The sequence below is a fragment of the Capra hircus genome, chromosome 14 (assembly GCF_001704415.2).
Source record: "Capra hircus breed San Clemente chromosome 14, ASM170441v1, whole genome shotgun sequence".
NCBI classification, from domain to species: Eukaryota; Metazoa; Chordata; class Mammalia; order Artiodactyla; family Bovidae; genus Capra; species Capra hircus.
Window position 1 is genome coordinate 1,335,082 of NC_030821.1, and position 27,522 is coordinate 1,362,603.

At 41.2% G+C, this 27,522-nt stretch overlaps 1 protein-coding gene across 1 annotated transcript; it reads right to left on the reverse strand.

Annotated features, from left to right (window-relative positions):
- ZFAND1 (zinc finger AN1-type containing 1) lies at positions 3–24,791 on the reverse strand. The gene is made up of 8 exons (XM_018058159.1): positions 24,719–24,791; positions 21,654–21,696; positions 20,713–20,752; positions 15,325–15,452; positions 15,148–15,239; positions 13,944–14,062; positions 2,529–2,684; positions 3–2,437 (listed from the first exon to the last, which is right to left on the reverse strand). The coding sequence occupies exons 1-8, from the start codon at positions 24,771–24,773 to the stop codon at positions 2,267–2,269; spliced, it is 804 nt and encodes a 267-aa protein (XP_017913648.1). The 5' UTR covers positions 24,774–24,791; the 3' UTR covers positions 3–2,266.

The following is a 27,522-nucleotide window of genomic DNA, read 5'->3' on the forward strand; positions in this document are numbered from 1 at the left end:
AAAACTGTCCAAGCAATTTTTATTGGACATTTTTACAAGTTTTTGAAAATCTGATTTATGTAGGTTAATATTTCAAATGCAATACATTATAGTTCATAAGTTTTATTTCCATGTATTACATGAAGAAAAACAAGATACAGTGTACCAATCGGTGTAAATTCTCAGGGAACTTCCCTGGTTTAAAAAGATGAGAAAGACAAACATGAAGGACTTGAAGCCAAAGCTGCCGTTATGTTATGTGACCAAACATCTTATTCACAATTATTGTGTCCCAGGTCAAAGAGGTGAGAAATGTAAATTTTACTTCCCTCAGATTCTTCCATCTGCAGCCTTTCCCCTTTTCCTTAAGAATCATCCAGGATAAAATCTGACAAATCTGGGGGAAATCAGTAGTTTATCATTCACATGTCTTTACTGGCTGCTTACATGACAACTCATTTCTATCATCATGTACGTTAAATATTTAACTGAGTTTAAAACTTCTTTCAATTTGCGGGCTTTCTCCTTTTAGTTCTAGTTGCCTGTGGGCAGTGAAAAGATTCTAAAGGGGCAGGTGGGTACAGTCAATCTTAGAATTATATTAAGCAGACACAAGCCTTAAAAGAAAGCCTAAGAAAGGGGTACAATTTCAAGAGTCATTTGGAAATGAGACCCTTGAGGGACCTCCTCTCCTGCCCACAATGCATCTGGATCCACAGCGCCTCCAAGAATGCTGGCACCTGTGCCTCTTCCAACTAGTCCACTCAACTATCCGAGATCAGATTTCTGATGATTTAAGTAAGTCCTTCCCTCCAAGCTGCTTTCTTTTCTAATCATGACAGGACCTGTTCTTCGGTCTCCTTAAATTAAGCTCAATCTCTGCAGCCTTACTTTCTCTCTTTTCAACCCCCACTGGTATTTTTTCTGGTATATTTAGCTTTTGTTCAATTCATGAGACGTGTTTGTCAGCTTACTATGTGCAAGTAATTATGACAGATGCTAAGGTATTAGCTGGTATTAAACCTTCTGGTCTCTGGAATATGTTTAAGGATTATTTTCACTTCTGGTCTTCTGGTTTCTGATAAAAGAGTTATTAGAGCATAATGGCACTCACTACATGTTCATTTGGCACTAGCCATACTGCTTTGCATTATAGTTCTAATTAAGTATGCATTTCTTCACTGTATCCACCATGGCAGTTAGAATCAAATCCTATCATTTAGAAGGTACTTGAAAAACTTGGTTAATAAATGAATGTTCAAGCAGCTGATAGAAATCAGAAGTTATCTCCATTCACTGCATGAAAACAGCATGAAGAAAGAATTAGAGATGAAATAAACATTCTGAGTTTATTCCCTTAATTAAACCTAAAGCCACTACCCCTGTCTATTGCAAAGTAGGAAAGGGACAGATAACAAACAGAAGTAACTTCCATCCCTTCTCTATGGTGGTACTTTGTGGAGTATAGATGGAAGACATCAGTCAGGAGCATTAATTTTAGTGTGTTGGTACAGGGTGTTACTTTTGGCATGTGTTGCGCTTGGGTATATATAAAGGGCCTTAACTTCGGCATCCCATCTTCCTTTTTATTGTAATATCTCCATACTGGCAAAGTGATGAGGTCACCGGAGGGGTTTTTATCAGAGAGATGCCCCGATCCACTTAGGCGGCAACAAAAAATAACTTCTTCTTCCTAGGCCTGAGACTCCTCATCCACAACGTTACAGAGTGATTGAGATGGCCTCTAAGCTTCTATGATTCATGTGTACACACCAATTTACGCATCATAATGGAGGCAGATACTAAGGCTCTACTTCCCCGCCCCATGAGGCTAGGCGTGGTCATGTCTCTTGCTTAAAGCACAAGGTCATGCATCTTATCCTCTAAGAGCCATTTCTTCTACCATAAGAATGGCAGTGTCCCCCAAAAGGGCCATTGCTTCATCTTAGATTCTGGAGTAAAGATAGCATAGAGCAGAGTCACGGCCCATCAGAGCTCACATTAACCAAATGGGAAATACATCTTTGTTGTTGTAATTACAGCATGAACTAATAAAAGTTAATTAGATACAAGCATTTGTTTAACTGGATGTCAGTTCATGGTTACACTTGAAAAGACAAAAATTCAAATTCAATTTAATAGAAGACTAATAATATAAATTATGACATAATGCATTCAAAAGCAACTTAAATAAGTATATATATATATACACACATAGTATTTGCAGTAAAAGAAGTTGACTAACGATGAATTTTCCTCGTGATTTCTGGCTTGAGTCCCTGCATGGCTATTCCAAGTAAGAATCAACATTTTTTAAAAACTGTTCTTCATCACTCAGATACTCCAAGATAATATTTCCACCATTGTACAAAGGACAATCCTCCTTAGCAATCCAGGTTTCCAAAATATGATCCAAGGGTAAGGCCTCTCCTGAGACACTGTGACACAACCTCAATTTCTGTTAAGACAGAAATACATCATATGCAGTACATAAACATGCTTCGTAGAGTATTCTAAAACTCTCAGGGAAAGCTCTGCCCTGGTGTTACCTTAGCTGTTGGTCTGTTGTTGTCATTTTTAAGGCTGGCTAAAGAAGCTGCGCAGTCTGTGGCCCTTCCAATGCTCCACGCTCGGCAGAAGAACATGGCTCTCCTCTTTTCTTTGCCCCCCTTAGGTAAGAAAACCTGAAAGTAAACTCTTTCCGTCTGTAAAGATAAAAGTTAAAATGCAGGTTATATACACGAAGGAGACATCTGGTTCTGTCTGGTGACATCGCTTCCTTGCCTCTCCTGGCCAGAGAAGGCTTGGCCTCTAGGGACACACCTTTGAGCGGGAAGACAATCATAGACCCCAGGGCCCACCTAAACACGTGGGCAGAGGACCCAAGTCCCTAGTCTGGATGATCTGTGCCAAATAGGCCTGTGCCCTGAGTCAGGCTAGTCATTTTCTGGGATTGTGCATTCAAACCCTGGGGGTAGGGAGGAGCAACATTTTTTTCAGAGGTGTTTTTTTTTAAAGTCTTGCTAAATTACATCCAAAGGTTTCTACAGTTATCCCCCGCGCCTCTCAGCCACTCCTGAACCAATGTAGACAAGTTTCTTCAAAGGAAAAACAGTGAGTCTAACACACATAAAATCCCATGGACGGAGGAGCCTGGAGGGCTGCAGTCCAAGGGGTCGCTGAGAGTCGGACACGACTGAGTGACTTCACTTTCACTTTTCACTTTCATGCACTGGAAAAGGAAATGGCAACCTACTCCAGTGTTCTTGCCTGGAGAATCCCAGGGACGGTGGGCTGCCATCTCTGGGGTCACAGAGTCGGACACGACTGAAGTGACTTAGCAGCAGCAGCAGCAGCAACAACACACATGAAGAGAGAAGTCAAGAAAACAGATGGCGTCTCTCAAGGGCATTTGAGTCCTGGCATTCAGTCATCCCATGAGACCAGATCAATGCATTACTTTTCATTATATGAGAGAAGAAATGGCTAGTGAGTTTCAGTCAAGTTTCTGTCTCTTACAACTGAAAAATTCCTGATACATATACACTTCTGTTCACCTGAAAGACCTCACTACATACTTAGAGACAGCAGGACCTTTGAGAAAAAAAGAGACTGTAAAAATCAGAAAAGTACCATGTCAACAAAAGAGAAAGACTCAGAAATTCAGAGATGGCTCCGCTAGTATTCTATACCCTATATGCTTCCTTTATATTGCATTTTCTTGCAAAATTACAAATGTAAGAAACAAGAATAGAAGCAAGGGTATTTAGCTTCTGAGCTACCCTTCTTTCCTAAAATCACTTTTAAAAAGTGCTGGCTTTATAGACCAATTCCTGCTATAATAAATATGTTGGCATAACTGGAAGGTCTCTTAGTTATAGGGAAAGATCACAATTATTTTAAGAAATACTAGATTCAACACAATTTCCATCTCAGCACTAAGAAATTTAGATTTGTTAAAGACCAGTGGAATGCGTTATTACATATAACAGGAAAAGAAGAAATTATGGGAAATTCCAGCTTTGGGACAACTCTGTAACCTTACAGTTCTTGCTCCAGAAACATGGCAATAAAAGCATACAAATGAAAAGAGAAATTTTAAAAGATATACCCTCACCTAAAAGTAAAAAAATAACTATGTCTGAGTATCCAAAATGGAACAGAGTAACAGCAGGAGGGCTGAGCCACAGGCCCCAGGGCTCAGAAGAGGCAGGTTAACGGAAAAAGCAAGGCCACGTGGCGAGGGGCCCCTGCCTCTGGCTGACTGCCTGGAGGCAGCGGCCGGTTTGGGATGGGGCCCCCAGCAGAGGAGGCTGAGGAAGTCACTGCTGCAGGCCGACTTAGGCTGCTCCTCACAAAGCTGCCATTCAGGGAGGCACAAGAGCACAGATACAGCCTCCTGCGAGGGAACAAAGCCAAAGCCTTCCAGCTCAGTAATGGATCTGCAGTAGGCTGAAAATCTCCGCAGAGCAGACGCACAAACTGTCAGTCTCAGACTTGGGTTTGGAACAGAGGGTGTGGGTAGGTGGGCCTGTGGAAGAAAGGCGACACTCGGGGAGAGGTGAGTGAGACAGTCAGGAGAGACACAGAAAGAAACTCCTCCTCAACACGAACATGCAGAAGCTAGAAGCTGAAACTTCGGAACACAGCAGAGCTCAGCTTATTATGGGTAGGAGAAACTAAACTTGAAAAAGACATTTTAAAGAGTTATTTAGGATATCTGTGGGTCCTCAGTCACTCAGTTGTGTCTCTTTGTGACCCCAAGGACTGTAGCCCGCTGGGCTCCTCTGTCCATGGGATTTTCCAGGCAATATTGGAGTGGATTGTCATTTCTTCCTCCAGGGAAGCTTCCTGACCCAGGGATGGAACTGGCATTTCTTGCATCCCCTGAATTGGCAAACAGATTCTTTCACCACTGAGCTACCTGGGAAGCCCCTATTTAGGACGAACAATGAGAAAAATTAAAGAATAATATTCATAAAAATGGAACAAACAGTTATAAAACCAAAACAGGCAGAAATGAAACATGAAAAGCTATGAAGAACCAATTAGAAATTAAAAAAAAAAACTTAAAACTACAGTTTGTGAAATAAGAAACTTAAACAATAAATTTCTATAATAGTCAATAAAAAGGTTTAATTAATTGAAAGATGGATGTGAGGCAGTCATCTAGAAGGCAACACAAACAGACATTTATAGAAATTATAAATCCCCAAAACATGTCCAGTAAGAATTTCAGAAAAGAAGAGAAGGAAGCAATGTTCAGAAAGAAAACAATAATTTTCTAAGGGTAACGGATCAACAGCTAAAATGTACTTCAAGGGTCAAGCTGTGTAATTGAAACAAATCATACCTAGAAATCCTGCACTGAAACTGAAAATATCATAGACAAAAATCTTAAGTTACAAAAAAAAGGTATAGATCACCCACAGAGCAACAGGAGCAAGATCTGCAGCACATACTTCCCAAACAATAAACAAAAGAGGCCAATGAACAGTCTATTAGAAGAGCTGAGAGAGGCAGACAGACAATCCAGCTCAAGTGAGGGAAAATAAGGGCAGTTTCAGACAAAAAAGATTTAAGTTTACCACAATGACCCTTGATGAATGAACTACTAAAGAATGTGCTTGAGCCAAAATAAAAGTGAGTCTTAAGAAAAAAAGAAACTCAAAAAATATATTGGCAAATTTAAATAGCAACTGACTTAAAACCAATCATGTGTAAACAAACTCAATGAAATGGGAGATACTCAACTGCAGAAAACATGTCAAACTCTGTCTTATTCCAGAGGATACAATCTCAAGTAACTTTAGATTTTGAGAGAAGAATTGGTATTTAATCATATATGTTAAAAATTGTAAATATAAGCACATGCCTCTTATCACCATTACTACAAAACATTATATTGGAGATTATATATAATATAGTACAAGAAAATGAACTAATTATTGAAAGGTGAAAACTAAAGCTGTTTGTCAATGGGATGTAACTGTATACCTAGGAAATCAAAGGCAAAAACAAAACAACTCCTAAAATAAATAAAAGAATTTGATGATTTGATGCTGTGATTGAATACAATGAATATACAGAAATCAAGACCTTTTTTCCTTCTATGTGAACAGTAAGTTCTGGAAACAGGTACAGGGAAATATTCTGTTCACCAAAGAAAGCAAATCCGTAAGATAATTAGAGATGTTTATATGTGCATGCTCAGTGGTTTCAGTCGTGTCTGACTCCCTGTGACCCTATGGACAGCAGCCCACCAGGCTCCTCTGCCCATGCAAGTCTCCAGGCAAGACTACTGGAGAGGGTTGCCCCTCCTCCAGGGGATCTTCCAAACTCACACTTTCTGCATTGCAGGCAGATTCAACAAGGAATAAGACTTAGATGAAGAAAAACATATAAAATGTTACAGAAGGCAATAAAATATCTAAATAAAAGAGACGACATAAAGTTCGTAGACAGGAAGATAATGTTATAAAAATGTCATTTCTCTCAAAATTAATATATATCATGTAAAGCAAAATCAGAGAAACCCTCAGGAATGATCCTCAGTCAGGACTCGTTAACAGATGCTGCTGGGAAATTGAGTTTACTTTACCTAATTTTGCAGAAATCATTTGATAATACAAAGGAGGTCTTGTATCAATCACTTACACCCGGTGGGTAGGGAGGGAGCCAGAATCCCCAGCACAAAGAGGACGAAGCCAACAGGGTTAGAGATCCTCCTAAGAAGGCAATCTGGCTTCTGTAGGCACTGTTATTCACAGCCTACAACCTTGTGGGAAACAGTGACAGATAAACTACATTCTAAGATCAAGCTGTGTTTGTTTTTGCTTTTCATAATGATTTCTCTCTGTTTCTCCATTTTGGCTTTTAAAGAGCCTACATCCTTCAACAGTATCTTCTGGAGTCTGTCACTGACAACCTTGTCCCATTATGACAACCATAGAGATCCCAAGATGGATTAAAAAAAACAGTGTATATAATAATCGTAAGGTTCATATGGATGAATAAACCAAAAGAAAAAAGAAGAACTGCTAAGGCAAAATATGGGAAAGTATGGACGGGACTTACATGGTCATATGCTAGAACATTCTATGAAGTTACTACATGAAGTCAACTTGGTATTAACATACAAGTAAAAAACAGATAAAGGGTTAGAATAGGAAATCCAAAAACAAACCTAGTAAAAAGTACATCTCGAATTTAACATGAAAGTGATAGTTGGTATTTCAATTTAATAGGACAAAAATGATTTATTTAATAATTAGTGGGCAAAACTAGCTAAACAACTGGAAGAAAATATCCTTAGCTCATATAATATGTTAAAATAAAATTCCAGACCAATTAAAGACAGGTGAAAAAAAAAATTAAAACCCAAAGAAAACCAAATGAGATATGAAAGAAAAGACAGACCCTAGAAAAATTTAGAACAATGATATGTCAATAAGGTATATAAGTAAAATCAAGATTATTTGATAAATTTTGAAAAAAAGTTGCCAAAGCAGACTGATTACAGGTAAAGGATCAATATCGATTCTGTTCCAAGAATTTCCACAGTTGACCAAGCAAAATAAAAGTGAAATAAAAGTAACAATGTAAAAGGAAAATGATCACAGGATATGCACAGGCACTTCGGGGAAGAGCATTCACACATGGCCGACGAACATAACGAAGATACTTTAAACTGAACAATACTTTGGCTACTGAACACAAGGACCCAAAGAGCTGACTTATTGGAAAAGACCTTGATGCTGGGAAAGACTGAGGGCAGGAGGAGAAGGGGGCGACAGAGGATGAGATGGTTGGATGGTATCCCCAACTCAATGGACATGAGTTTGAGCAGACTCTGGGAGACAGTGAAGGGCAGGGAAGCCTGGTGTGCAGCAGTCCATGTGGTCACGAAGAGTCGGACTCGATTTAGCAACTGAACAACAACAACAAACTCAACAATGGTCAAGGAAACCAGAAATAAAACAATTAGAAGATATATTTCCACAGCCCTTAGACTGGAATACATTTAAAAAGATTATCTAAACAGTTACTGGACACCACGGGAGGGGAGAGGTATGCTCACGTGTGACCAAAAGAGGCAGTGTACTACACAGGGCAGATGGCAGGTTCTGACCAGGTGAGTGATCTTAACACTTCAGATTACTCATCTGTGAAATGAGGATAATGATATATCACGGGATAGCCGTGAGTATTAAGGGAGGTAAAAAACCCAGAGACACAAGACAATGCTTGGGATGACACAGTCAGAAAGTTCACTATCCTAATTACTGATGGTAGAAATGTGAATTCTTGTAACTTCTTTGTAAAGCAGCTTGACAACATCTATAAGGATTTAAAATAGACAGACCCTTGGACTTGGCAAACATACTCCAGGGAATCTATCTCACAGACATAGGAAATCAAAAATAGGAAACCAGTCACCAAAACGGGAAACAAAGTGAATGTTCATTAACAGGAAAAAGGCAACGAAACTCAGGATACCTTGGATTATCCATCTTTCGAAGAAAATGACTTCGAACCATGCTAGTTCCCTTGGAGGAACTGCTGTTAGAAACTTATAGAGGAATATACAGAGCTGAAAGAATATATTATCTATCTGAAACCTGCTTTATTTTTATTTATAGGCTTTATCACTATCTGAAAATTGTAGTATACATTAAATAACCATCTCCTCCTACTGGAATATAAACTCTATATGTGCAGGGACTTTAACAATTTACTGTCATATCCCCAGGGCCCGATTTATAGCAGGTATTCAAAAAAAGTGTTGACTAAATGAATACGATGCCCTTTTTATGAAATAATGATCCTAAAGCACTCTTTATATCTTTGCATACATATACCAGTAGACACTTTGCTTTATGTAAAATATACATACATATATTAATATATACAGGGGTGTGGATATATATATAAATAACTTATGTCAGTACATACATACATGAATGCTGCTGCTGCTAAGTCGCTTCAGTCGTGTCCGACTGTGCGACCCCAGAGACGGCAGCCCACCAGGCTCCCCCGTCCCTGGGATTGTCCAGGCAAGAACAGTGCAGTGGGTTGCCATTTCCTTCTCACATACATGTACACACACACACAAATCCTAATGAGGCGGGGGGGAAATCTCTATCTACAGACCTGGGTGCTCTGTGGTAAAGTGTTAAGTGTGCTGAGAACCTGCTTTCTGAGCCAGTCTGCCTGATTTCAGTTTGCAGTTCTCCACTTAATTAGCTGTGTTACTACCAAGTTACTTAACATTTTTGTGCCTCAATTATCTCATCTATTAGGCAGAGAGAATAGTATATATTTCAAAGCTGCTGCGAGGATTAAATGTGCTAGAAGAGGGCCTGGAACAAAGTAAGTGCTACAGAAATTTCTGCTACTATGTCTTAAGTCATAAAAGAACTGCACAGTAATGGGAATGATAGTACTGGACATGCTAGAGCAGGCCTCTCAGTTACGCCGCTGCTGATGCCATGTGCTGGACAGTGAGTGCTTTCCTGCAGGCGCTGTCCCATGCTGAGAGCACCCCTGGCCTCTGCCTACTGTGCCAGTAGCGTCCCCATGCCCAGGGGCGACGACCGAAACTGTCTGCAGACACTGTCAGGCCTCCCCAAGGGGCACAACCACCCTCACTTGACAACCACTGCTTTAGTGGGATGAACGTGGACGCAGGAGGGTGTGTTCGGCTTTTTCCCTTATACAGCTTTTTAAGTTACCCTTGTTGAAAGTATGTAGTATTTCTATAACTTAAAAATAAGGAAGGCTTCAAAAAACAAACATTAAAAAAATTATTAAAAGAAGTTTATAATCAATGGTTTCTAGACCAGCAGAATAAAAGAGAATACAGAAAATTCAATCAATACGAAAGATGACTGGAAGGAAATAAATAACAATAGCAAAAGGACAATCAGCAAAAAAACATAAGATAGAAAAAATACATTTAAATGCTTGTGATCATAATAAATATAAATGGGTTCAACTCACCTATAAAAGAGAGATATTATCAGATTGGATTAAAAAAACAAAGTCCAGCTACATACAGCTTACAAGAAACACTCTAAAAATAAAACAACACAGAAAAGTTGAATACAAAGGAATACACACATAGTAGTAACTATTCACCAAAAGAAACGTAGCGAAACATCATCATAATTCAAAATAGATTTAAGGCAAAAAATTCGTACTGAAGACATAATGATGTACCTGATAATACAGAACTCAGCAAAACTATTAGAATTATACGGAAAAAAACTGACAAAACCACAGCTACAGTGAGAGATTTCATTTAATACCGTCTGTTTCAGAACCTGACAGATCAAGCTGACCAGAAGTCAGTAAGCACACACACACACACACACACACACACACACACACACGTGGACAAACAGAGGGAAATAACAAACAGGACAAAATGCCAGCAACAGGAACACACAGGTAACCAGCACGGAACATTCTTGGTACTATTCTAGGACTTTTCTGGATTTGAAATTGTATTAAAATAAAGTTGCATGCATGGGTGCTAAGTCACTTCAGTCGTGTCCAGCTCTTTGTGACCTCATAGACTGTGGCCCACCAGGCTCCTCTGTCCACGGAATTTCCCAGGCAAGAACGCTGGAATGGGTTGCCATGCCCTCCTCCAGGGGATCTTCCCGACCCGGGGATTGAGCCCACACCTCTTATGTCTCCTCCAGTGGCAGGTGGAGTCTTTACCACTAGTGCCACACGGGAAACCTAAAATAAAGTTACCTCCCCTAGAAAAAAACACCTAAATAAGTAGGTTGAAAAAGTAAGCTCACCATCCAATGTGAGAAGTTAGAACAACATCAGAGACAATCTAAGCAAAGCAGAAAAAGGAAATAATAATATAAAAACAAAATCAGTAAAGCGGAAAGCAAAGAAACATTAGACAAGTCAATAACACCAAAACACGATTCTTTGAAAAAACTAAAATGCAAATTGAAAAAGTAAACACAAACCTCTAGCAAGACCATTCAAAGGGAAGTCAAAGTACAAGTGAAAAATATTAAGAATGACTAATGAAAGACACAACAGAGATGTGGGAACGTAACAATAAGCTGAAAAATCTGTATTGAACAAAAATTTTTAAGAAAAATGTTATTTACCAACATATATTTCAGAAGACATAGATTATCCAAATAAACCAAGGAACTATTTAACAGATTAATTAGTATTCAAAATCCTCCCCCTACAAAACGCAACAAATCTGAAGGTTGTAACAACCATTACCAAACCTTCAAGAACAATATGCCTCTATTTCAAAGAATAGAAGAGGAAAGCTACTCAACTAGTTTTTTTGTTACTAATGTTAGGACAAAACAGTAAATAATATATTAGTGAATCAGTTTAGCAGTACATTTCAGAAGAATTATACACCAGAGTCAAGTGGTTTATCTGAGAATATGTGGGTGATTCACAACAGAAGATGATCAATGTAATTCATTACATTAATAAGGAAAAAAAAATATAATCATCTTACTGCTGCTGCTGCTAAGTCACTTCAGTCATGTCCGACTCTGTGCAACCCCATAGATGGCAGCCCACCATGCTCCCCTGTCCCTGGGATTCTCCAGGCAAGAATACTGGAGTGGGATGCCGTTTCCTTCTCCAATGCATGACAGTGAAAAGGAAGTCGCTCAATTGTGTCCCACTCTTTGCAACCCCATGGACCAGCCTACCAGGCTCCTCCGTCCAAGGGATTTTCCAGGCAAGAGTACTGGAGGGGGTTGCCATTGCCTTCTCCAGATAATCATCTTACCAGATGGAGGAAAAAAATTATAGCAATATTTAATACCCATTCCTGATATAAGTTCCTAGAAAACTAGGAATAGGAAAATATTGTTAACCCAAGGAAGGCTACTATCAAAAATCCACAGCAAATATAATATTTAGTGATGAAACTTTAGAATCATTTGCACTGAAGTCAGAAACAGGACAGAGACCCCCGCTATCACTTATGTGATCTGACGCTGTGGCGGGGGTTTCAGCCAATACAGCGACACAAAGAGTAGTGAGAAGGGGGAAGAGTGATAGAACAGAAAATTTGAAAACAAAAACCACACAAAACCATCATTTGCAGATGTGACCGCACAGAAAACTAGACAGGAAATCTACAAAATATGGGAACTATCAGAGTTTATTTGCTGGATAGAAAGACATTATACAACAACCACCAATAACCAAATTAGGAAAATGTTAATTAAAAAAAATTACCATTTATAATGGCAGCAAAAATTATGAAGAGCCAAATAAACTTAAGACATCTAAATGTGTATGGTAGGCATTATAGAATGACATAAATAAAGACCTAAACAGAGTTGGGATAGACTATGGAGACGAATAGGAGGAAGGAAATTTTAAAGATGTCCACTGTCTCTCACTTAAAATTTAGCACAATTTCTATCAAAATCACCATTTCACAGAACGGGACGAAGTGATCCTAAAATTTTTACAAAAGAATAAATGGCCAAGAATAGACACAGTTGGAAGCCAAGAATGAGGTGGACAGCCTTCTCCTACTTACTACTGTAAAAGCTACTACGATTAATACAGTATGATACTGATGCCGAGAGTCAGACCAAAGGAACAGAACTGAGATCCCCAGATGAGTCTCACATTTACAGAACAATCTGGTGTGTAACAGAAGCGACATTACAAGGGAGAACTCTTCACTTTCTTAGGTTATGACAAGCAACCCGCTGGGTGAGAGGGGGAGGAATAAATCCCTACCTCTACTTACTTACAATTAAGTTCCAGATGGAATAAAAAGCTAAGCAAAAAAATGCAATAAAACTTTTAAAGGAAAATGTAAGTAAAAAACTCATTTTAAGATTTATAATTCTAAAGAAATAATTAATAGATTTGAGTGTGTTAAAATTTTAAAAGTCTGGATCACTAAAAAGATCAAAAACAAAATAAACACAAGCTATAGACTGAGAGAAGATACGTGCAACGTATTTAATCAAGAAAAGATCAGAACTTAGAATATACAGACCCTTACAGATCTTTTTAAAAGTTCCAAACAACCCAGCAGAAGACACGCAATTCACAAGAGAAAGTCAAACAGCCAATAAACACATGCAAAGGAGCTTGAACCTCACTGTCACAGGGAAATTCAACTTTAAGCCTCAGTGCTGCGTCATTTCAACCTGTCAGATCGGTAATAATGAGCAATACCAACACTGGCAGGAAACTCTGCAAGAAGGAGACGAATCAGCACAATTACTAACAATGAAAAACTGACAACATCTAATAAAGCCAAAGATGAGCAAACCCCATTCTCCAGTTTTCTGTTTCTAGGTATGTTCCCTGGAATATCATTTTTCGAATTGATGGTCTCAACCCTTCAGGGGCTATAAAGCCAACAGTCTTTAAATAGAACAAAAAATGCCAGAGCAGATACACATCCTCACAGGCCTTACTAAACCTGTGTATGTATGTAGGCACATGTGTGCTGGGTGGTTATAGAAAATGTAGTCGATAATGTGGAGCTTGAGAGAAACTGCCTTAGAGAAAGGTTCCATGTGTACACAGGTGTTCACTGTGAACAGTTTATAGCAGCAAACAGCTTGGAAAAGGAATCTGAATCGTGTTCACTAAGAGAATAGATAAACTGTGGTACATACATACTACAGAAAAGTGTGAGCTACCAAAATGAATGAAAGGCTAAACATATCGGCATGGATATACGTTTAAAAACATGATACCAAGGGTAGAAGAGAAAGGCTGAAGGATACATACGGCTTCCTGCCATTTCTATAACACACAAAAAAACTCCTAAGACTATTATTTATGCAGGCTTATACCTTGTAATATCAGAAATGATACACATCAAGTTCAGGTTTAGTCGGTTCTAATGAAAGGGAAGAGCACAAAGGGGGCTCCAACCATATCTGGAACTTTTTGTTTCCTAAATATCTGAAACCAACCTGTGGCAATGATTTGTCTCCAGCAGCATGCATCTTTAATTTCATCAGCGCTACCTTTGCAGCTGTTTCACTATTCTTTGCACCTTTCCGTCGTTTACTTGTCTCTCCTGTCTTGGAATCTGAGAAGCAAGCATAAGGATATAAGCAAACTTGCACATTTTCCAAAGTTTTATTAACTGTGGCCTTGAAACATATATGAATTACATATACTAGAGATATATGGAGACCACATTCATTCTATAGATATTATATTTACAAGAACAATGGAAAAATACCACTGAGTGGACGTTAAGTGAGCTGCACATTAAAAAACTTAAGTTATATGTGCTTCTTTCCAACTTAAATCTATTTAATCCAAAGCAACCACTAACACTTCTACAGAGAAGTGTTACAGAAGATTTTTTACTTAATAGAATTTAATTTAAATTACTACCCTTAATATAAAATGAAAATTCAGTTGAGTATGTTGGCAGTGACAGTGGTCAACATCACAAATATATTCTTTCCTCACACATCAGATTATCAGCAGCATTCGGAGGACAACTGACTCGGCTTAGTCCTTTTTTTTAAAAGGGATCTTTTTCTTTCATTTTCTTAAAGGTTTGTTTTTTTTATAGTTGTACATTTTATTTTTTCATTTAATTTTTACTTATTTGTTTTTGCCCGTGCTGGGTTTTCGCTGCAGCATGAGGGCTTTCTCTCTTTGTGGCGAATGAGGCTCCTCTCTAGTCACGGTGTTCAGGCTTCTTTTGAGGAACACAGACTCCAGGGCACACGGGCTTGGCTGCCCCACAGCATGTGGGATCTTCTCGTGTCAGGGATTAAACCCCTGTCCCCTGCACTGGCAGGTGGATTCTTAACCACTGGACCATCAGGAAGTCCTAACTTTAGTCTTTGAAGAACGTAAACCACTACTTTAGCGTCATGAACGTAATTTCTAGCCAAGATGGTTAACCAGCTGATAAGCGGTCCAGCAAAAGAGAACACCTGCCGGATATTTCGATGGAATTTCCAAATTCCCACTGGCTAGGTAAGACTTGAGAAAAACACTGTCACAAGAGTGTCCTCGAAATCTAAAGCGAGTTCTAACCATCAGGGCTGCTCACAGCACCTTCCATGACCGGCAAGCTGACAGAAGCAGGGCTCTGGAATTCACGAGTACACAGCAGTAAGTAAACAACAAACACACTTTCCAGATACTTGCCAATAATGTCTTTAACGAGTTTCTGAGTGGCAGCCATACGAGGCTTAGGGATTTCCAGTTTTTCACATTCATGATCTGACTGGTGACGGTGTCTGTGAGCGACAGAAGAGGGACAGTAGTTCATGTGCTTGCATGTGACTTAAACAGATGCACAGTTTGAACGGTCTTAGTGGTCACCTCAGGCAAAAGTTCTTCTCACAGTAAGGACACATAACGGGCACAAGCCCTCTCTCAGCACAGTCCCTGAAGGAGCACGGGTGAGAGGTACGGGTGTCTGACTCCGGTCTCTCGTTGATTACAGTCACCTGAAAAGGTAGAAGGGGAGCATGGCATCATATTTCACATTAAACGCAAATCAACAAATCTATTCTCGATATCCAGAGCATTTTTGCTTCAACTTGTAAAAGCAATCCACACAGTCTTGCACAGATTGTAACAGTTGTGTGCAGAACGATCACTGCACTGACTGCCCCACATTTTCAATTTCCCTACCGTGGCGTGTTTACCTTCTAAGTCAGGTTAAAGCAACTACTCTGTTCTTCTCCATGATTTTAGTCTACTTTGTAACGTACTACACAGCAATGTTCCAATAATAGCTCAGTTGGTGAAGAGTCCTCCTGCAATGCAGGAGACCCCAGTTCGATTCCTGGGTCAGGAAGATCTTCTGGAGAAGGGACAGGCTACCCACTCCAGCATTCTGGCCTGGAGAATCCCGTGGATTGTATATAGTCCTTGGACACAACTGAGTGACTTTCACAGACTAGGAAATCAGCCCATCACCTCAAATGACAAGTCATATCCACTTTCCACACTGATTTTAGAGGCTTAAATATATGTCAAAGAACACTTAAAATTATATTTTCCCATGATACAAAGAGTTTCCACAACGATGTAATATTCTTTGTGTGTATGCTCAGTCGGTTCTGATCTTGCAACCTCATGGACTGTGGATCGCCAGGCTCCTGTCCACTGGATTTCCCAGGCAAGATTACTGAAGTAAGTTGCCGTTTCCTTTTCCAGAGAATCTTCCTAACCCAGGGGTAGAACCCATGCCTCTTCCATCTTCTGCACTGACAGGCCCATTCTTTACCACTAGTGCCACCTACTGTATTACTAGCAATTACACCAGAGGAAAAAGATTTTATGAAAAAAAAAAAAAAATCCAGATCACTTAGGCTATTGTAGTACTAAGTAAACAGGTTTCTAGAGTTAAATGAACTCAGCCGACTCTTGGACAACTCAGGAGCTAGGGTACGAACTCCCCACATTGTTAAAAATCCAAGTACGGTCTCCACAGTTAGCTTTCCAGAGCTGCAGTTCTGCATCTGTAGGCTCATCGCTTTGTGATGCACATATTTAGTGGGAAAAAAAAAAGATCCACATCTAAGGGGACACACACACAGTTCAAACCTGTGTCATTCAAGGCCAATGGTAACTGCTTGAAATCCATGACTAAAGGGTATCCTCTATAAAAATATAGTTACATCTCACTGGAAGTAATTTCTTAACCATTTTTCCGAATTTGTTTCAATGATCTAAAGGTAGAAGATTTTTATTTCACTATTTAATTAATAAGATCTAACTGAGAGACATTTTATGAGACATTCATAGAAAGCAAATTATATCACAAGAAAAAAGAAAGCACAGAGATTTATAAGCTATGTGAGAAATAATGTTTACTATATGACTCTGAGTATTTCTCTCCAGTTAATCCTGAGTAATACCAGTATATTAATTAATTTAAAAAATTTATTTAATTGGAGGCTAATTACTTTACAATATTGTATTGGTTTTGCCATACATCAACATGAATCCGCCACAGGTATACATGTGTTCCCCATCCTGAACCCCCTCCCACCTCCCTCCCCGTACTATCCCTCTGGGTCGTCCCAGTGCACCAGCCCCAAGCATCCAGTATCATGCACTGAACCTGGGCTGGCGGCTTGTTTCATATATATTATACATGTTTCAATGCCATTCTCCCAAATCATCCCACCCTCGCCGTCTTCCAGAGTCCAAAACACTGTTCTATACATCTGTGTCTCTTTTGCTGTCTCACATACAGGGTTACCGTTCCCATCTTTCTAAATTCCATATATATGCGTTAGTATACTGTATTGGTGTTTTTCTTTCTGGCTTACTTCACTCTGTATAATAGGTTCCAGTTTCATCCACCTCATTAGAACTGATTCAAATGTATTCTTTTTAATGGCTAATACTCCATTGTGTATACATACCACAGCTTTCTTATCCATTCATCTGCTGATGGACATCTAGGTTGCTTCCAGGTTCTGGCTATTATAAACTGTGCTGCGATGAACACTGGGTTACACGTGTCTCTTTCAGTTCTGGTTTCCTCCATGTGTATGCCCAGCAGTGGCATTGCTGGGTCATAAGGCAGTTCTATTTCCAGTTTTTTAAGGAATCTCCACACTGTTCTCCATAGTGGCTGTACTAGTTTGCATTCCCACCAACAGTGTTAAGAGAGTTCCCTTTTCTCCACACCCTCTCCAGCATTTATTGCTTGCAGACTTTTGGATCGCAGCCATTCTGACTGGTGTGAAATGGTGACCTCATTGTGGTTTTGATTTGCATTTCTCTGATAATGAGTGATGTTGAGCATCTTTTTTTTTTTGCATTTCTTTTCCATGGGGATGGTCTTGATCCCTGTCTCCTGTACAATGTCACGAACCTCATTCCATAGTTCATCAGGCACTCTATCAGATCTAGGCCCTTAAATCTATTTCTCACTTCCACTATATAATCATAAGGGATTTGATTTAAGTCATACTTGAATGGTCTAGCGGTTTTCCCTACTTTCTTCAATTTGAGTCTGAATTTGGTAATAAGGAGTTCATGATGTGAGCCAGTCAGCTCCAGGTCTTGTTTTTGTTGACTGTATAGAGCTTCTCCATCTTTGGCTGCAAAGAATATAATCAATCTGATTTCGGTGTTGACCATCTGGTGATGTCCATGTGTAGAGTCTTCTCTTACGTTGTTGGAAGAGAGAGTTTGCTATGACCAGTGCATTTTCTTGGCAAAACTCTATTAGTCTTTGCCCTGCTTCATTCCGCATTCCAAGGCCAAATTTGCCTGTTACTCCAGGTGTTTCTTGACTTCCTACTTTTGCATGCCAGTCCCCTATAATGGTCATGAATGGATGTGAGAGTTGGACTGTGAAGAAGGCTGAGCGCTGAAGAATTGATGCTTTTGAACTGTGGTGTTGGAGAAGACTCTTGAGAGTCCCTTGGACTGCAAGGAGATCCAACCAGTCCATTCTGAAGGAGATCAACCCTGGGATTCCTTTGGAAGGAATGATGCTGAAGCTGAAGCTCCAGTACTTTGGCCACCTCATGTGAAGAGCTGACTCACTGGAAAAGACTGTGATGCTGGGAAGGATTTGGGGCAGGAGGAGAAGGGGACGACAGAGGATGAGATGGCTGGATGGCATCACTGACTTGATGGATGTTGAGTCTGAGTGAACTCTGGGAGATGGTGATGGACAGGGAGGCCTGGCGTGCTGCGATTCATGGGGCCGCAGAGTCGGACACGACTGAGCAATTGAACTGAACTGAGCATCTTTTCATGTGTTTGTTAGCCATCTGCATGTCTTCTTTGGAGAAACGTCTATTTAGTTCTTTGGCCCATTTTTTGATTGGGTCGTTTATTTTTCTGGGATTGAGCTGCAGGAGTTGCTTATATATTTTTCAGATTAGTTGTTTGTCAGTTGCTTCATTTGCTATTATTTTCTCCATTCTGAAGGCTGTCTTTTCACCTTGCTTATAGTTTCCTTTGTTGTGCAGAAGCTTTTAAGTTTAATTAGGTCCCATTTGTTTATTTTTGCTTTTATTTCCAATATTCTGGGAGGTGGGTCATAGAGGATCCTGCTGTGATGTATGTCGCAGAGTGTTTTGCCTATGTTCTCTTCTAGGAGTTTTATAGTTTCTGGTCTTACATTTAGATCTTTAATCCGTTTTGAGTTTATTTTTGTGTATGGTGTTAGAAAGTGTTCTAGTTTCATTCTTTTACAAGTGGTTGACCAGTTTTCCCAGCACCACTTGTTAAAAGAGATTGTCTTTACTCCATTGTATATTCTTGCCTCCTTTGTCAAAGATAATGTGTCCACAGGTGTGTGGATTTATCTCTGGGCTTTCTATTTTGTTCCATTGATCTATATGTCTGTCTTTGTGCCAGTACCATACTGTCTTGATGACTGTGGCTTTGTAGTAGAGCCTGAAGTCAGGCAGGTTGATTCCTCCAGTTCCATTCTTCTTTTTCAAGACTGCTTTGGCTATTCGAGGTTTTTTTGGATTTCCATACAAATTGTGAAATTATTTGTTCTAGCTCTGTGAAGAATACCTGTTAATTAATTTTTATTTCCCTCAAATCATCAAAACTTCAGAGGGCCAGATTTTGACTAAAGCTCATTTAATCTTAATTTTTATAATTGAGAGAACAGATGTAAAAATCCTTGGTAAAGTGTTTGGTAAATGTTGGGAAGGAATAAATATCAACTGCAAAATGGCAGGCAAATGCTTCTTTCCAAATGGAGTGAATTCAGTTTAACTTCTGGCCCACCTCTGACCCAAAGGAGGTGGAGCAACTTCTCTGATTACAAATTCAGGAAAATTAATTAGGCTCAGCTTTCTCTTTATTTCCTAAGAGGCCTAACCTGGCGCAGCACTGCTGTGACAGGTGGCAGATCCACCTAATTTTGGATTTTCTTTGAAGATCTTTTTGGCTCTACATTAAGCTTCATCATTCAACTTATTCTTTACCAGTCATAAAGATGATATTTTGGCTTTTATCTAACAGCTCCTTTTAATCTTTGATGTGGTCAGAATTAGGGTAGGGATTTTGCTGGGCTACAGGTTTGCTCCTGATGATCTAAGGCTGATGGAGCCAGCACAGTTTATTCCCGCAGAACCCTAACCCCAGGCGCTGGTGAAGATGAGCACACAGTGAAGCACCCTGGAGGGAGCGCATGGTGAGGCTGTCGGCTCCGTTACATGCTCATAAACACAGAGCCTGAAGCTAGACGTGGGCTACCTCCACAGAATGGTAGTGTAGAGGAATGGAAATTATAAGAGTGAAAATTTATAAATACCAAGTAGAAAAGTTTATTTTTAAAACAAATTGGGAAAAAATAGAAAGTAACAGTCTCTTATAAATCAGTTTAGTGTGCCAAATCTTAATCAGAATCAATACTTCCCTGGCAATACAGTGGACAGGAGTTTGCCTGCCAATGCAGGGGACATATGTTCGATTCTTGGTCCAGGAAGATCCCACATGCCGTGGAGCAACTGAAGCCCGTGGGCCACAACTACTAGAGCCTGTGCGTTCCGGGGCCGGGGAGTCACAGTTACCGAAGCCTACTAGCCCGAGTCTGAACACCGCACCCACTGCACCCCGGTGCCCAGAGCCCACGCTTGGCGACCAGAGAGGAGTCCCCGTGCTCTGCACCTAGAGAAGGCCCGTGAGCAGCAGGGAAGACACAGCACAACCACAATAAACAGAATCAAATTCTGAAATACAAACACGTTTCACTAGGAGATATGAACATACCTCAGGACAGCTATGGGACTCTCTGCTCCTGTGTTCAAGGCTTAAATAACAAAGAAAAGTATTTATTTAAATGTAATCAAATAACGTACTTAAAGATAACTGCAGAAATTTGAGATATTTTAATGGTTAAATCCTTAAGATTAATTACACTCACATGACATTAACAATTCTGTACACAAGAATAAGCTGAAAAGACAAACATAAGAGCACCTATAGTCCCATAAGTTTTAAAACCCAACTACTGTTCCACTTCAATGTGAGTGCAAATAATTCACCTCTCAATTACCTTTTTGAGTGTTTTAAGGTATGTGTAAACACAGAGGCTCTTTCGATTCCCTTTATTTCTCAAAAATAACCAATAATAATATGTCAAAGGAGTATTGTAGTTCTGAATGACTTAAAAATATGTACGATTTTTATTTACTTCTAATAAGTCTTTCTGAACCATTGTCTGAAAAGAATTTATTTTCAGTGCTCTATTAAATAAATTAAATGCCTGATACTTGAAAGTTTAATTGAAAATACATTTTCCAAAATTCTTGTTCCCAGGTTTTACATTGCATGTAATGTATATGCCAAGGCCATACAGTACCCAATTTAAGAAATATATAGGTTGGACTCTTTTCATTGTACTAATAAAAATAAAAACTAATAATCATAGTTGGATTTTAAAAATCATATTCTTTATATTCTGGATATATTATCTCCTTGTGATTAATACACATAACTGTTACATAAAACTCACACACATAACTCTAGACTAGCCACATATATGCATAAGTAATCAGAGCCCATGACTAATCTTTTTTCCTCAAGTGGTTATTCTAGTGAATATCAGATATCAATGGCTAAATGACTATTTAAATCATTCTGCTTTTTAGAAATAAATCTCATATAAACACTAAAATTACTCCTAAATCCTGCATAAAAACTTAACTTACCAAAATACTCCTGAACATCCATCACATACAAATGGAAGAAAATCTAAAATAAAGGGAAAATGTTATATGTTTTGGTCAGTACCTGATTTTGATTTAGGTTTCTTAAGTAAAAAGAATCAAGTACTGAACTGTGGCTACAGGAGAAATTTCCTTTTGAACAATATCCTAGTGCAGCAAGTAGTGGTTAAACAAAAGCTATCACAACGTCAAGTACTCTGAGAGTAACCAGATTATCAGGAGATAAATATTACCTGTAGTAACATACCAAATCAAAAAAAGAAGTCCTGTGTTTTCCCCCTTATTTACCAGATGTTGCTTCAGCTTTACCAGATGTTGCTTCTGAGGACCATGTATCACAAAAATCCTGCATTTGAAGTGACAATCTTAGATTTCAATTTTGATTGCACTGCTTACTAATCTAGCAATGCTAGGCAAGTTACTGAACAGTAGAGCTCTGGGTTTTATATATATATATATATATACACACTAGATATATATATATAGATATAGATACAGTATATGGTATTGTATATGTATACAAAATCAAAAATATATTATTAGGTAATATAGCTAAAAATAGGATATAAGTACATTGCGTCTGTGTGCATATGTATATGTGTGTGTGTCTATCTACTGTGTGTACATATCTGTGTTATATGCCACACTTCCTTCATAGGGTAATTGTAAAAACTAAATGAGATATGTAAAAGATAAGAATAGTAAGATAAGAACTGTAATTAACATGAATAATTACAACAATTCACTTGTTTTGAATAGACTCAAACTCTGAGGAAAATCCTGGGATGACTAGGTAGAGACATGTTCAAAGAAATTCCAGAAATTAAATAGATGGATTCATAGTGAAAAATTTAGTTCTGAATTGTTTCCTTCCTTGCTGTTAAGGAACAACAAATGAATTTTTGGAACGCACACGAAAGTATCTGTTTTCAGATGTGGCAAATGACCACAAATCACTGAATATAATCATTCATTCTCTAATCTGTTTTCAATGTACGTCATAATAAATTACAGTACACAGACAAGTGAGGCTGCATATATCTAATCACACTGCCTTTACAAAATGAAAACAGAAAGTACTGCACTTAAGAGAAAGCCACTATTACTCCAAAAGATCTCATCCTACAAGGTCTCTTAACCCACAAGAAAAAAGAGGTCCTACCCAGGGCTTCCCTGTTGGTGCTAGTGGTAAAGAGTCTGCCTGCTAATGCAGGAGATGTAAGGGACGCAGGTTCAATCCCTGGGTGGGGAAGATCCCCTGGAGGAGGGCATGGCAACCCACTCCAGTATTCTTGCGTGGAGAAACCCATGGACCAAGGAGGCTGGAGGCTATAGCCCATAGGGTCACAGAGAATCAGACACGAAAGAAGTGACTGAACACACATGCAGAGGAACCCAAAGGGACCCTTGGCTATTTGCTGCTTGTGGGACAAGAGGACTCTAATATAGTTCTTCCCTCACCTGAGAAGTGAGCTTAATGCATTGTCACTATTGTCCTGAAAGCATGATATTGTAAGCATCTATTCCATACCAAATATGTAGATATACATTTGTCAAAGAGAAGAAAACTGAAATATACATTACTCTGCAAGACTCCTATGTCTCTTTAAAATGGGGAAAATGTACACGATTGCTACTTTTAGAGACTTTGGTGACCAACTAAGTATTAGATGCAAACTAAGAGGACCCAGAGGTAATTTCCTAACACTTGACACCATTCTTCTATTCATCCAGAAGCTAAATGAAATCTAGTACACTCACAATATCCTCTAAATCTTAACTGCTCTCCACTAGAGACTGCGAAAAATCTGAACTGCGAAAGAGCCAGACCCTGGCCTCATTTCAGTGCTTACATTTTAAGAGACACCTGAAGTTGGAAGGGAAGATGGACTATGTCACAGATGGTAGATATCAGGGACTTGATAATCAGGTATACCAGAATTACATCACTTACTGTCAAAACCCAACCGGCTAAGCTTCCCTATGAGAGTCTGCAAGGAAACATGGGTCCTTGCCTACTGAACGGCGGAGGATGACAGCCAGTGGTGAAAGCTGCAATCAGAGTCCTGTAAGTAACAAGAACCTGGTAGGGATTGAGTCCTTCAGCCCATCGTCTACAACAGGTCATCACTAATCAACTGGAGCACTCCCACTAATTCTGGGCTAACCCCCAGAGCCCCTCTCAATAGTGACAGGGTACCTGCTACCAACGACTGAAGCTGCAATGGGAGAGAAAACTTGTTTGGCCCCGAGATGTGTAACAGCACGAGCCAGACGTGATAGCACCCATTCGGAGTGCAAGCCGGGTACCAGAGACAGACGGCGTTCTGTGTGGCTCTCGGCTTCAGGACTTGCCTGCTGCACATTCCTAAGGCCTGTGCCACACGCCCACTGGCCGTGAGCTTGGACTGCGTGTGTCACAAGGTCTCTCAGTTCAGCAGAGACAGAACATCGCCTGACTAAAGCTCTAAAACGCAGAGAACCACCCTGAGAGCTTTTCTGTGGAAATGGCCATGTCTTAGACCCTTACGTGGGCCAGAAGCAAGGCAGGTGCTCAGTACACGTCTACTGAGTCAGAGACAGTCAGAGCCGAAGAAGACAGAGCTGCGAGCGCACAGACACGCTCCCAAAGCAAGGCTCCGGGCCTTCTCACTGGAAGTCCGTCCCCTGAGCAGCCAGCAAAAACGAGGCTCAAAGCTGACAGACAACGGAAGGGCTGCGGACGACGACCCAGGTCGCCGCGGCGGGACGGGGCACCCTCCCGGTTTCCACACCAAAACGCGCTCCTTCCCGGGTTCATCAGACAGCGGCGGGCTCGCGCTGCCGGCTGTGCTTCCAGGAATCGCGCAGGCCCCTCAGGGGGACAAGCCGCTCCCAGGCCCCAGGGCCGCCAGAAAGGCTCCGACCCGGCCAACTGCGGGGCCCGCAGGACACGCCCTGCCCCTTCTCAGCCTCCGCCCCGCGCCGCGGCCCTCACGCCCCGCCCGCCGCCCCGGAGGTAGAGCGCGGCCCGGACCCCCGAGGCCGGGGCTGGGACGCCGCATCACCTAGCCGCCTGCAGCGCTCCACCTGGCAATGCCGCCCGACGTCCAGCTCCGCCATCTCGACGCACGCGAGGGGCGGGGCGAGGGGGCGAGGCGGTGCGCGGCGGCCGCTGGGAACGGGCGGGAGAGGCGGGGGCCTGCCGGCGGGAGCGGGGGCGGGGCGAGGGGCGGGGCGAGGCGGCGCGCGGCGCCCGCGGGGAGGGGGCGGGGCATGAGGGTGGGGCGGGGCATGAAGGTGGGGGCGGGGCGAGGGGGGCTGGCGCAGAGAGGGCGGGGCGAGGCGGCGCGCGGCGCCCGCTGGGAACGGGCGGGGAGCCGGAAGGGCCTACAGGTGGGGGTGTGGCCGGTGCCGAGAGGGATCGGACGCTCGGAGCGTCCGGAGCCGGGTGAGCGGGTATTGATCTGTTCGGCGTTTTTTCGGGTGGGAGTCCTGTCCACCAGTCCTTAGAAAAAATACCCAGTTTTCTGGCAGATTGCGTGCTTGTGTGCCGTGCCTATCTTGCTTCCGCGGAACTGGAGTTGCGGAAGGCTTCCTCGGGGGGGGGTGTGGGTGTGGGTGTGTAGCTGGAGTTGCGGAAGGCTTCCTCAGGAGTGTGTGCGCGCGTGTGTGTGAATTTCTGACTCATTCTACACCAGTGTTACTTGATGATATAAGTACTCCTTGCTAGAGAATCAGGGTTTTTAAAATGTAGACGTTTGTTTGTTTAACGTTCTGGCAGAAAAAAAAGTCTTTAGCGCTTCAAGTCCTGAGTGTGCACTGAGCCGCCTAGGGCCCCTCAGTTAAGAGAGCACAGACTCATTTAACATACATCCTGAAGAAAGCTTTTGGTCATTCCATGGGGAGGTAGGAAGCTTCATGTGTTTGATGAGTCACTTAAAAGGTACTGAGAAAAAAGAGGCTCTCCTAGGTGGGGTTAAATGGATGCCATGCCACTGACGTGACACCACACGACTCAGAGTGGATGAGTGACAAAGCTGTGCTAAGGACAAGAACTGTAAAGGTATCCAATGCATCCTGTATAACTTTGACTATTTCCCAACAAATAGTCATTGAGGAAGGGAGAGTGTGGATTGGGAAACGGGTATCCTTACTTCAAGATTTGCTTTTAAAAAATCTGTTTAAAATTTTCATCTCAGCCTTGTTTGGGTCTGGAGAGAAACTTTAGATTTTAGAGCTGGAAGTAGCAGAAGATATCTAGCTATGCCAGCTTCCTTCTTCCTCTTTTTTTTTTTTTTCTTGAAGATAGATAAACAGGTTCAGAGAAATTCTTTTTGTGTGTGAATTTTTTAAAATTTTAATTGAAGGCTAATTACTTCACAATATTGTGGTTTTTGCCATAGGTTCCTGTGAGTCAGCCATGGGTGTCCATGTGTTCCCCGTGCTGAACCCCGCTCCCGCCTCCCTCCCAATCCCATCCCTCAGGGTCATCCCAGCGCACCAGCCCTGAGCACCCTGACTCATGCATTGCAGGTTCAGAGAAATTAAATGATTTGCCCAAGTTAGTAGAAGAGTTCGGACTAAAATCCAAGTGTCAACAGCTTCCGGTATTTTGAAGAACCAGTGGCTTGGAGGAGATTGGTGATTTAGTCACTAAGTTGTATCTGGCTTTTGCGACCCCGTGGACTGTAACCTACCAGGCTCCTCTGTCCACAGTATTTCCCAGGCAAAAGTACTGGAGTGGGTTACCCTTACTTTCTCCAGGGGATCTTCCCGACACAGGAATCAAACCCCCATCTCCTGCATTGCAGGCGAATTCTTCACCCACTGAGCCACAGGGAAGCTCAGCTTGGGGGAAGGGATAAATTGGGAGGTTGGGATGACATGCTCACTGCTATATATAAAAGAGATAACTAGTCAGAACCTACTGAATAGCACAGGGAACTTTACTCAATACTCTTTAATGGCCTATATGGGAAAAGAGCCTAAAAAAAGAGTGGATAATATGTATAACTGATTCACTTTGCTGTATAGCAGAAGGTAAAACAATAGTGTAAATCAACTGTACTCCAATAAAAAATAAAGAAAAATTAAAACCCAGTGGCTCATACAGATTTTGTATGTTTGTTTATCTGATAGCATTAACCAAGGGCAGATTTTCTAGAATTTTCCTGTTAAATGTTCTAGATAGGTGGCAAATATTTATTTATCAGTGCAATGATAATGGAAATGCTTTTGTTCTTTCCATTCACTAGCATGAGAGTATAGGAAGCATTAGGGGGTTCCACAAACTGGAAAACAATTATACCAAAGAAGTTCTCACACTGTTATGGAAGTTCTAGGACCCACAACAGATTTCCCAACCTGGGGATCTGGCAAAGGGACTGAGAACCTCCAGGGAATTTGGCTTTGAAGGCCAGTGGGGTTTGTTACCGAACTTCCACAGGACTGGGGAAGCAGGCTCTTGGAGGGCACAGACAAAATCTTGCGTGCACCAGGAGGCACGAGAAAGGAGCAGTGGCCCCACTGAGACTGAGCCAGACTTGCTGTGAGTGTCCAGTAGTCTCCAGCAGAGGCGTGGGTCAGTGCCGGCCTGCTGTGGGGTCAGGGGCACTGAGTACAACAGTCCTGGCATAAGCCCTTTCGAAGGCGGTTGCCAGTAGATGGTGAGGGCAGCCGAGACCACAGTTGCTAACTCTTCCGTCTCCATCGAGTCTCTGCTGATTTCCCCTCTTGCTGCTGTTTAGTTGCTAAGTTGTGTCCTGCTCTTTTGTGACCGCATGGACTGCAGCCTTCCAGGCTCCTCTGTCCATGGGATTTCCCAGGCAAGAATACTGGAGTGGGTAGCTGTTCCTTTCTCCAGGGGATC

Excerpts from the sequence above, each read along its gene's own strand:
- ZFAND1 (XM_018058159.1), bottom strand. The coding sequence starts at position 24,773 with ATGGCGGAGCTGGACGTCGGGCGGCATTGCCAGGTGGAGCGCTGCAGG. Across the intron at positions 15,240-15,324 it reads GAGAAGAACTTTTGCCTGAG|ACACCGTCACCAGTCAGATC; the intron begins GTGACCACTAAG and ends TGTCGCTCACAG. Across the intron at positions 14,063-15,147 it reads ACTCGTTAAAGACATTATTG|ATTCCAAGACAGGAGAGACA; the intron begins GCAAGTATCTGG and ends CTTGCTTCTCAG.